Source organism: Vanessa atalanta, chromosome 20 (assembly GCF_905147765.1).
Source record: "Vanessa atalanta chromosome 20, ilVanAtal1.2, whole genome shotgun sequence".
Lineage (NCBI taxonomy): Eukaryota > Metazoa > Arthropoda > Insecta > Lepidoptera > Nymphalidae > Vanessa > Vanessa atalanta.
In genome coordinates, this window is record NC_061890.1 from 10183193 (window position 1) to 10195848 (window position 12656).

Consider the following 12656-nt stretch of genomic DNA (forward strand, 5'->3'; position numbering starts at 1 on the left):
TAAATCTACATTGCACCACGCTGCACCAACACGCATTGGAGCAGCGTGGTGGAATATGCGCCAAACCTTCTCCTCAAAGGGGGAGGAGGCCTTAGCCTAGCAGTGGGAAATTTACAGGCTGCTAATGTATGTAAAAAAATGTTAAAGAAATCTACATTCCGAACCGGACTTAGCTTTAATTTTATATTATCTAGTGTGTTTAAATGTAAATAAAATATAAATATTTCTGAAAATTCATCAAATGTTTATAGTTTTTATTTTTATCTAGACACGCGGTTTTTATATTCAGTAAAAAACTATTAAAAATGATGTGTAAAGGTATAAAAGTATTACAAATAGGTATATAGTCTTTGCCAAAAACGTGGATGCTTCGACATCTCAACTGTAGCATTCTGAAATAAACTGTGATTGGTCCTTCAACAGTAACATCGTTATATTGACCAATAATAGAACAGCTGGAACATATGTAGCCAATAGTGTTACTGTATTCTTTTTCGTTAATTTTCAGTCTATCGTCTCCGCGAAGGAGAACAACATACAGTTTTTTGAAAATACGTGTTTCTTTCGTTGTTTTGTTTATAATGACGAGTTTATCGTGAAGTGTTGTGACAATATGATAATAATTTACATTGATATTATTTTGTTGGCTATTTTGGTAAGCGATTTACTTCAACAATACTTAGTTGATTTATAGAATAATTTTGTGAACAATACACAATGTTTACGTAGTTTTAAAAGCTAATTTATTCAACTATTTCTTTGCTGTAACTTCCGAATAAGAACTTTTATTTTTATATATGATTTAGTAATAGTAGAGCTTTTCTGTAAGTTAAATAACCAGAGAACACCACCGAGAACTGTCAGAAAGTCATATGCAGCATTGACTATAATTATAATGATAAATATTTAAAGGATACTCGCATCAATACAACATCTCATAGTAACGTTAAACGATTTTCAGCATTACACGAGTGAGATTCGAAGTGAGGGTTAGAGTGAGAATAGCACTGATAGGCAAGTTAAGCAGAGATGCAAATTGTTTAGTATGTTTTATATTTTTATTTAAGTTTTTAGTTTTGAGTTAGTGTCAGTGTCTATTTTTTTTAATGTCAACTAGATGGCGTTAGTTGTAGTTGGCAATATTTCAAAATTGCTTACTGATGAAGTATACCAGTTCTATTGATCGTCTTTTTGGCGCCCGCTCTCAATGGAGATTCGATCTTGTAGAATGAACGATAGTATAAGGCTGATAAAGCAAAGATATTCTATGCAAAATATTTTCAATTCGAGAACAATGATTTAAAATAAACAGCGTTGGTATATTTAAAAAAATCAGTAGTTATTTTATTTTACTGATAGACAATTTATAAGGACGTAATAAATTGAAATGTTTTTTTATAAAAATAAAAATATGCCGTATACAAGTGCACTTAAGTTCTCATGATAGTCATATACAGATTCACTTTCATGAAGATATCTTCAATAGGCACTAAGAAAAAAAATGTTTACGTTCAGGGTTGTTACCCCTATTATTCCCTTACTGTATGGGTTAGGGGTGTGTGATTAACGGTATGTGTATGTTAGACGAAAAATATTAAAAACAAGGTAATACGAAGGGTTTTTCAGACGCGAGTACAGTTTTCATATGCTTAGCTGGCTTGAACCTTTGAAACTTTGTAGGTAATTACTATTTATTCTCCAATGAAACACTTAGTCAATTATATACAATAAGATCTTGAATATCCTGCGTTGTGTGTTGAATATTAGCTAATAACGTGTTTTATAATATAAGATTTAAAAGGAATAGTTGAAAGTATGTAGATAAAACATTCAACAACAAGAGGGCAAAAGCCAAATAAAGAATATTAGACGTGGAAACGGCGCGTCACCATTGATCGAGCTTGAATTATCTGTGATATTCATTATGTATTTAAAAAAATGGCGCATTGAACGCCGACTAAGCCGTTATCGGAACTTTGCAAGTAATTACAGTGGATATAAGTAGTTAAGTGAAGTTTTTTATTATAAATAAAGACATTAATCAAGAACTGTTTGTATTGCATACTCACATATTATTTGTATTATATTATTTGGTGGTAGGGCTTTGTGCGAGCCCGTCTGGGTAGGTACCACCCACTCAACAGATATTCTACCGCCAAATAACAGTACGCAGCATTGTTGTGTCCCAGTTAGAAGGGTAAATGAGCCGGTGTAATCATAGGCACAATGGACATAACATCTTAGTTCCCAAGGTTGATGGCGCATAGGTGATGTAAGGAATGGTTAATATTTCTTACAGCGCCTTTATCTATGGGCAGTGGTGACTTATCATCAGGTGGCCCATATGCCCGTCCGCCAAACAATGCCGTAAAAAATACAGCTGAGCTTTTAGCTCAGGAATACATTGATCTAAGGTTTGTTTATTTTCATTCCTTCTTCGAATGCACTAGACTATAATGTTATAGGTAAACAAGATTTATTTGTGTTCGTTAATTAAAATATACGGTTAAATTTAAAATATTTACAATTTTAAATGAATGATACCATATTACAGTTCCTGCTTCTTCTATTCACGTGTGGTTACTGCGTGTATCGCGTGCATAGCCTCCAACGCAGTGGACAGGTAACCTATGCTTTTATCCTTCATCCTTGTGACATTCCTTGTGCTGGCCACTATATTTATGCTTCTATAATTATAAGGAAATAAAATTTGTATGTAGAGAGTAATCTCAGGAACTAATGATCCAATTCTATGCCAGTTGCTGGTTAGTTATAAAAATTAAATACATTTTTTACTTTTTGTTAAATATTTTATCTCGATTTATTATTAAATATGAATACATAAGATTTACTACGTAGGGAATGTGACGTTATATTAAATATATTAATAGCTATATCTTATGATATAGTTAATATTGTATAGTATTGTTTAAAGTTATGTGGTGTTTGCCCGGGTTTGAACCCGAGTAATCCAGAAAAATGGCTTAGATGCACGCGTTGTAACCAATGGAGCAACGTTTAGGTCAAGATCGCATGCGACCTCGCTGTCCTCTGAATAAATAACTCAATAGTTATTAGACAAAAAAAATAGATGAAAATAATTTTCTTGTTTCGTTCTTTCCAGGGTTTTTTTATTTTGGTTTAAAGTCGAACATCTATTGGCTTATTTTGGCATGTTAAATATATTAGTTTTATTAATGAAACTCTGTTTTTTTATTAATTTTAATCTATATTTATTTATTGTATTTTATTTATTTTATATTAAGTGTTTTTTTAAGCATTACAAGCTTAGATCATAAAGTATTCACATTACAATCGTATGATTAACTATATTCAAATATAAAATAAACAAAGTAAGAGTTTGTAACTTACTAATGTTTTTTATTAATTATAAAGACAAGTTTTATTGAAACATTTATATTAAATTCAGTTTAAAAGAGTTCCTGTTTATCTTTATGAAATAAAAAAATACTTCGTGCCATAAACCTCAACCAGGTTGAAGCCCTGTTTGTAAGGTAGTCAATAAATGAAGTGGTTTATATCGCTAAAGTGAAACAGTAAATATATATGCCTCCGGCTTGTTACCGACTTCAGTTTTGTAGCACATACAAAATATTTAAAAAAAAACTCACTTCAGCTCTTCTCCTCTTAATACGTTCAATGATTTAAAAGTATATTTAATTAGTAAATGAATGTTCGATACGCATCTTCAATATGCTTTTATATAATTAAAATATAAAAAGATATACAGTGAGATTCTGTTATTAATTATAAATAATATCACCTTAATTATTAAATAAAACAACTGCGTTTAAGCTTCGTGTGAGTTTACTCGGTGGTAAGGCTTTCTCAAAGTCTGGATAGGTAGTACCCACTCATCAGATATTACCGCCAAACGTTTACCGCCGTTCCGGTTTGAAAGGTGAGTGAGCAAATATAACTTAAGTAACACACACAGTTTGTCCCGAATCTTCACGATTTTTACTCCACCCTCCAGCACGAGTTGTTATTATAAATACCGATACTTGCTCGGATTGAACTCACGATATTTGAATATTAACCACGTGTTCTATTCATTGAGCCATATTGGTTACGAATTTTGATTGTATTTCTATTATGGTAACAAAACTTAATCCTATACTTAATTTTATATATTATAATAAATTAATACTTTCAGGTGGCAATACTCTTGCGGCCAACCAAGGTCCTATTCTCACACAAAAAGGAGGGAGAGGTCAATGAACAGCTGAGGTTAGATCTTAAGTGTTATTCACATATTATTGTACTATTATTTTATAAATTAAATTATAATTAAGTAATTTGATGCGTTATGATTTCAAAAATATTGAAATATTTTTTGATGACTTTCATCGTTTGTTTATTCGGTTGCTGAGGTTGGTTAACAGGCGATATTTATTCTGTGCGCATTAAAATTAGTTGTGATAATAATAATTAAAAAAATATTTTACATTAGCAGCCTGTACCATTCCATTTCCCACTGCTGGGCTAAGGCCTCTTCTCCATTTGAGGGGTCGCTCGACTACCGACGCAGGTATCGAATTAATAAGAAATATCTATGAAGCCTGGGAGAGGTCGCAGGATGCCTTAGGGATTTTCTGCGACTTATCCAAAGCCTTTGATTGTGTTCAACATGAAACTCTGGTCAGGAAACTATATCACTATGGAATTAGAGAATTTGCACTCGACCTTCTGACTTCTTATCTTAACAATAGAATTCAGAGGGTTGACGTTAAAGGGACAAGGTCTCCTGGGGTCTTAGTTGGTATGGGGGTCCCACAAGGATCAATTCTTGGACCTTTTCTATTCCTCATATATATAAATGACTTGCCCTTTCTTGTTGGGAACAAACATGATATAGTATTGTTTGCTGATGATACCTCTTTGGTTTTTAAAATTAATAGGAAACAGGTACAGTATGACGATGTAAACAATGCTATGTCTGATATAGTACACTGGTTTAGCGTAAATAATCTTAGGCTGAATAATAAAAAAACTAAAATTGTAAAATTTAGCACACCAAACGTGCAAAATGTAAAACCCGATGTACTTATCAATGGGGAATCGATGGATCCAGTTGAAACAACTGAATTTCTTGGCCTTACACTTGATGCCAAATTACAGTGGCTCCCCCATATAAACTGATTGGCGGGTAGACTGAGTTCTGCGGCATTTGCGGTCAAAAAAATTAGATTATTTACCGATGTTGATACGGCTCGCCTAGTTTATTTCAGTTACTTTCACAGTATAATGTCCTACGGTATTATGCTTTGGGGTAACGCAGCCGCTATCCATACTATATTTGTGCTGCAGAAGAGGGCTATTCGCGCAATCTATAACCTGGGAGCCAAGGAATCTTTGAGGTATAAATTTAAAGAAATTAAGATATTGACTGTTGCTTCTCAATATATATTCTGTAATGTTTTGTATGTACGGAAAAATATTAATGTTTATATGAGAAAATGTGATTCTCATAACGTTGGTACAAGGAACAAACACAATCTTGTTACTCCTGTTACTCGACTGCATAGAGTCAGTAACTCTTTTGTGGGGCAATGTATACGCTTCTACAACAGGATCCCAGAAAGCGTTCAAAATGCTTCTGTTGCGAAATTTAAAAAAATTGTTAAGGAACGCTTGTGTGCGAAAGGTTACTATACAATTAGTGAGTTTATGTTTGATAGTACACCTTGGGAATGAACCGATCGCCTCCTGGCTGTTTCTACTCATATACAATTATGTATATAATTAATTTGACGTAAAAAAAAAAAAAGTCCCGCTGAGTTTCTTTCGCCGGTTCTTCTCAGGTCAGGGTGTTTTCTTTTTCCGAACCGGTGGTAGTGTTTAACTTGACAATCAATAAGAAAGTGTAATACTTCTATATTGAATAAAGGAATTTGAGTTTGAGTTGAGTTTGAGTTTGAGGAGAGGAGGCCTTTGGTTTGGTGCATATGTGGCAGAATTTCGTTGAAATTAGACACATGCAGGTTTCCTCACGATGTTTTCCTTCACCGCCGGGCACGAGATATAAACACAAACTGCGCACGTGAAAATTCAGTGGTGCCTGCCTGGGTTTGAAGCCGAAATCATTGGTTAAGATGCACGCGTTCTAACCACTGGGCCATCTAGGCTCTTTGGGCCATCTCGGCTCTTAAAAAAATAATATATGTAAAAATTAAAATTGCACAATACAAAGTAGCTCTAGTTGCTGAAATAGGTAACTGTATTTCAGAATCGTGCCATCTATTAAATTACTACAAATGTGTGTGTGTATAATAATAAATATCAGTGATGTTTTTACTTTTTATGGCGCAATTAATTAATTTTGGTGTGAAATTATGTACAATTAGATTTTGTGACAGAAAGGTTTTGCTTAAAATACTTCATTGGCTAAATTATTGTAATTGATACAAAAGGCGGCCTTAATGCCCGAGGGCTTTCTCTACCAGTCAACCTTTAGACTAATCAGAAATACACAAAGACAGAACTAACAATTAGAATAATACTCAAATAAATGTACATAAACAACCTTAGTATATTTTATTAGGAAAGATAGTTTAATTAGTTCAGTTTATTAGGATACATCTTTGTATAAAGGAAAATATCTACTGAATGAATACGGATATGATAGAATTGCTCAAGTTTTAAATGAATTTGATAAGAAACAAGTGACAAATTATGATTTCAGAGCAGAGTGGAACAGTTTTTAATTCAATTATTAATAATTTTTTATACAAACGACTGTCTCTCTGAATTACTTATTTGACTAGTTAAATTATAAAGCTTTTTAGCGTTTCCTAAAATATCAGTAACTAATAATTGTAACTCAATTAGAGCATAAAAAATATTGAACTCAATTAAAAATTCAGCAATATTCCAAAAACATTTGCAAATCGAGCGCTTATCAAACTGATGTCTTATGAAAACTTTAATTATGATTAGAGAATAAGATCTTTATCACCTGAATAGTTTCTGGAACGTTCGTTTGTAAGATAATAATTTGACATACATTTTTTTTTTCAAACATAACCGACCGAAACAAATATTAATCAATATTGCTTCTTTACAGAACTGTAGTGGCTTATCAGAATCCATTTACTGGTGACTATTGCGTGCACAAAAGTAGGGGGCCTCAAGGCTACGTCAATTCAATGAACTCCCCCGACTCACCCGACAGTGGGGTGTCTGATGCCTACGAGCCGTTGAACCTTGTACCTCAGCCTCGGGGGATAGACGAGCCAGGGCAGAGTATTCAGGTAAATTAATGTCACAATTAATATGAACATCGAATCGAACACAACGAATTATTAATAACAACTGTCTTGATAGTTAAATGGCTAGTTAGCCACGATACGGCTACGAATCCCTAGGTCAGGATACAAGTCTCCGGCCGGGCCAATACAATTATCTTTACTATTATTATAAATACGAAAGTAACTCTGTCTCTCTGTGTGTCTGCTACTTTTCAACCTGAGTGAAGCTGTGTGGGACACCTAGTATTCCATAAAAAACAATATAATTGTTTTTTTTTTTGCATTAGCAGCCTGTAAATTTTCCCACTGCTGGGATAAAGGCCTCCTCTCCCTTTGAGGAGAAGGTTTGAAGCATATTCCACCACGCTGCTCCAATGCGGGTTGGCGGAATACACATGTGGCAGAATTTCGTTGAAATTAGACACATGCAGGTTTCTTCACGATGTTTTCCTTCACCGCCGACCACGAGATGAATTATAAACACAAATAAAGCATATGAAAGTTCAGTGATGCCTGCCTGGGTTTGAACTCGAAATCATCGGTTAAGATGCACGCGTTCTAACCACTGCGTTATCTCGGCTCAATATAATTGTATTTAATTAAAATACCTAAGTACATTAATACATAGATAGAGTAACAACGGATATATTTTGTCGGATCTCTTATTAGAATATTCGTTCCAAATCAATTGTAGTTTACGACGAAAGTGAAAGCTAATTCGAATAAACAATAATGCTTTGATTTGTGACGTTTATTTTATCACAAACATATCCAGCTCAGAAAAACAAAAAGCAAAAATTTAATTTGTTTCGCAGATTCCGGAGCCCTCGAAGCCTCCAATATCACCCGTCTACGACAACAGCGTCAACAAAACTTGGCAATGGAATTACACCGAGTACCAAATTTGAAACAAATTACCGGGATATAAATCGACAGTAAGATTTATCTTTAAACGAAGGCAATGGTTATATTGTGGCGTTCAATAAACATTATTTTGGATGATGTTATAGCCCAGAAAGTAGAAAGTCTTAACCTCTAAATGAAACACTATAAACAACCGTTATTTTATTGTTAAGTCTTAAACACCAGCGAAATATTACGTTATTTCTATTATATTTTTTTTTTATTAACTAAGTGTCAGCTTATATAAACTTGTGTACACGTAATATTATACTATGTGTTCCGTATGATTTTTCACGATTAATGTTTTAAGGGTTAGAAAACCTATGTTAAACATCTTAGCGCATAATAACATGAGCTTCATTACTTACTTAATTTAACTAAGTAGCTAGTCACGCAAATTCAATTTAAACAGCTATAACGTTCAGGGTCAATGCAATCATCTCTGGGCGGTTAGTAGTCACTCTACCCTCCCGTTTTAAAAGGTGAGCCAGTAATTGCAGGTAGGTAGTAATTCTTGGTATCCCTTTATACATAGTGGTACGGTCACAGTGGTGGTGGTCGATGGACCACTTATTGTCAAGTGGCCAATTGGCTCGTCTGTTTTCCTTAAATTAAATTTAAAAAGCCCGTTTATATCTGACACTGCAGCTGACGGAGGTATAATAAGATTTAGTTACGTTGAAAAAGGTTAAACAAGACATCGGGCCCTTTGTCAGGGAACCATGGAATTGACAAACAATGAAGTGAATGAAAAAAAGAATCGAAATTATAAACAAATAGTTTCATTTTTATTATAATGTTTAATTATTTAAATTGAACACGATGGACTATTATGGAAATAATATTTTAATGTACTAAATATCATTTATTTTGTTGTACTAAAAATATTTTCACTTTAGAAGGGTCAATTGGATTAAGTTAAGCTTAGGGCGCGTCTACGAGTAGACAGCACTTCAAACTAAAAGTATATTATTATGAGTTATTACTTAGGCTGTTGATAGCTAGTCAGTAAGACATGACATTGCCTTTTATTTAATACATACGGTTAAATAAGGAATACTTTATTCGGGACATTTATGTTAAATCGAAAAGTTTAATGAGTATAAGATGTTATATATTTGAAGAAAAGAAACATGCCTAAAAACACGCAAAAAAATATATTTACAAACATTTCTATTATTATAATAATTTTTAACTTGATGTTTGCCAAACACACCGAATATAAAAAGAAAAGACAGATGGAGCGTGTAAAATATTAAAGTGAAGCAACAAAATCGCGTCTTTTGTTTAATAGGACGAAAGTCATATTAATTATTGCCTTGATGAATTGATTTTGTATTTGCTTCTGTTAGTTTACTATAAAGTTCCGCGTGCTCCATCTGCCATTTGTTTTATAAATCTGATTCTGAGTCCAAATAGTGTACTTACCAGTCAGCTTCCGAATTGGTTTCAAAATCCCAATATTATTTTTACTGAAGAATCTCATAACGAGCCGGGGTTCAATTCCTGCTCTTGTCGAACTATAATAGACCATAGAGTTGCGTAACCGACTTCCATTTATGTTTCCGGTATTATGATAATTAGGTACGTATTTTTAACAAAAGTGTTATTTGTGAATTATAATTGTAAGAAAAAATATTTCATTGTTACGTGATATTCAAATGTTCTTAGCTTAAATAATATTTTACATGTTGTTGAAATTATAAATTTTACCGACGAGAATATAAATAATGTAAATTCGAATATAATTAACGATTCAATGTAATAATAAAATATTCTGAATACTAAGAATTGTATTATTTGTATAGCTGATAAGTATCTACATTTGACGTGAGATTTTTCCTTTCGTTCTGTTGATTGTTCGAAGTTTTAAATGATGGGATGAGTTTTGGTTATTCTGCACTTCGACTGGTACTCACAAAGTTGGATCATATTAAAACAAAACAAACACTTTCATTGAAAAAAAAAACAATATTACATTTTTTAAGCAGAAACAGATTAAAATATTATTTCACAAGATTAAATTAATATTTAATATTTTTTGTAATAACTTAAATTAATCGCTAAGAAAATGTATTTTGTTCATTATGTTTAGTGCAAATATAGTTTTGCAACGAGGCAACTTAAATATGTATAAATACGTTGAGTTTTACAATTTGGTCGAACATCGACCGAATCTTCGGAGAAATTCGGAAATTGCATTCAACAAATATCTGGAGCACTTCCCGGTTCATACTTATGCTGCATATTTCAAAAATTACCAATCCATCGTAGTCCTTATTCGCTTAACAATAAAGATCATAAAGCCGAGAAAATAACTATTTGTAAAGTTGCTAGCTTAGTGAAATATGCCCTGTATGTGAGCTAAGTAATAAAATAAAATACATATTACATTGAAGATTAATATTCCTAGAATTTCTATTACTAGACAATAAAGTACATAGATATCTCTATCTCTCTCTAATCTCTAATCCTCGTAATCAGATGGCAAATAGATAGCCAATATAGAACATTGGTTAAAACACTTTAATTTTTACGGGTTTAAGCCCAGACAAGTACTATTTTTCATAGTTAGTGTTTATAAGACATTTTATGTTCGCAGTTGAAGGTAAACACCGTTAGTAAGCAAACGTATTATGTCAAATAAAGATCTGCCAAATGTTTATCTACCAGATAGGTATTTAGGGTATATGTATTGAGGCATAAGCTGCGAAACTTTTCCACGAGTAGAAACTAATCGCGTTCCCTAACCCTAATGGGGTATTTAAAGACAACTTTTTAATTACGGACTGATTTTATTTATATTTATTACAATTACATTTTTTTTTTTCATTAGCGGCCTGTAAATTTCTCACCGCTGCTCCAATGCGGCTTACAATATCTGTTTTATTTTTTTTAATAATGTATTTAAATGGTCCACGTGATAGTCTGCTGTAAAAAGTACATCGCCCATGTGCTACCACAATGTTATGTTCCGAATGGCTGTAGATACAGGCTCACTCACTTCAAACAAGTATTGCTTTTTGGCGTTAGAATGAAGAATATGTATAATGATTTTGCTCAAAGAATTACCACTAAGTAGACCTTGCAAAACCTTTGTTCTCACATCGGGAAAATCTAGCAATCAATTTTACTCGTGCGAAGTAAGTATTCATAATAATAATTCAATTTTTATTCTGTAGAGGCAATATAAGGAAAACAAACACAAGTTTATCCACAAAAACCTTAATATCAGGATAGATCCTGCAGATGGCAAGGTCGGTATCAGTCATCCGTCAGTTGGAGATTGCAGAACACATCGATCAGTGTCGAGATGGCTGTGACATACTTGTACGACCCATTAAAAGATAGAGGAGGTACTTTCAAGTTTCTATTTTCAGAAACTAAGATTAAATAAACAGATTTTATTAGAATATGCCTTAAGACAAATTCACGAATGTATTTGTGTAAAAAAAATAGCTAAAAATGTAGCCGAAGGAACTGGTGCTCTTATCGTAATTCAATAAAAAATAAATTTATTTCTCTTTTATTGATACTTTTCGGAGTCTTATCTTTACTAATAATATAGATGCAGAATTTTTTTATATTTAAATCATGTCCATCGCCCCTCGTGTTGTAGCCTCGGTTTATTTTTTATATAGACGTTATATCAATTGAAATGATATAAAAAAGTATTTTTTAAGTTCATAAACTTGTATTTCAAATTTTATTATAAAGTACAAATACAAATAATTGTAATTTAATTAAAGACCGATTTATTCAACGATTATAATATCATGACTATGATTTATTTAAATTTGTAAAATTTTCATCATCTTCATCAAACTGGAAATAATAACACTTCGTCATTTTACACTATCTTTAATTGTTAACTTACATTTTTATTGAATATAAGCTACCAATTCCGACATCACCTTGTTTTTAAATCAATGAGATAGATTCGCCAAGTGATCTCTTACCTGCGCCATACTAATCATCGTAAAACACGCCATGTTTAAGTTTTCACGAGTTTATATAAGTAGCAAGATATTTTCCATGTTTATAAAAGTACTGAACCAAAATTGACTTAAGCTTAGACTGAAACTTTAGACGAAAACTTAATCAAAGTTTCACATCGATTTGATAAATTTATTTAAAACCGGATTTTTCCGATATAAAAAAAAAATCTTACATCTTTATAATATCGTGAATATTCTAATAACATAATAATACATTAACTTTTTATTCTTGGTCATTGACCTCAAGTGGCTATGTAATACGTAGGCAGCAGAGCTAAGAGGGTTATCAATCTTTTCAGTTTAAACTTTCGTATTGTTATCGGGTTTAGCTACCGAGCTTCGCCCCCGTGAACTTGCTATTTGCGCAGGACGTGACTGACGTGGTATATATGTCTTAGAGAAATAGCAATTAATGGAGTTTATTTTATCTGTAATGCTTATAGAATTGTTTGTTTGTTCAAATCGCTGGTAAATTTCGTCAGTC

The 12656-nt window shown here is 32.6% G+C and overlaps 1 protein-coding gene across 1 annotated transcript; it reads left to right on the forward strand.

The window, feature by feature from the left end:
- The first annotated feature begins 539 nt into the window (after nt 1-539).
- Nucleotides 540-8346, forward strand: LOC125072000. The gene is made up of 5 exons (XM_047682462.1): nt 540-655; nt 2555-2623; nt 4178-4251; nt 7088-7274; nt 8087-8346. The coding sequence occupies exons 1-5, from the start codon at nt 614-616 to the stop codon at nt 8177-8179; spliced, it is 465 nt and encodes a 154-aa protein (XP_047538418.1). The 5' UTR covers nt 540-613; the 3' UTR covers nt 8180-8346.
- Nucleotides 8347-12656: the final 4310 nt, after the last annotated feature.

What these genes read in the sequence shown, in the direction of transcription:
- LOC125072000 (XM_047682462.1), top strand. Translation starts at nt 614, where the DNA reads ATGATAATAATTTACATTGATATTATTTTGTTGGCTATTTTG. An exon ending in GCCTCCAACGCAGTGGACAG is followed by an intron (nt 2,624 to 4,177) that starts GTAACCTATGCT and finishes TAATACTTTCAG; the next exon opens with GTGGCAATACTCTTGCGGCC. An exon ending in AGCCAGGGCAGAGTATTCAG is followed by an intron (nt 7,275 to 8,086) that starts GTAAATTAATGT and finishes TTTGTTTCGCAG; the next exon opens with ATTCCGGAGCCCTCGAAGCC.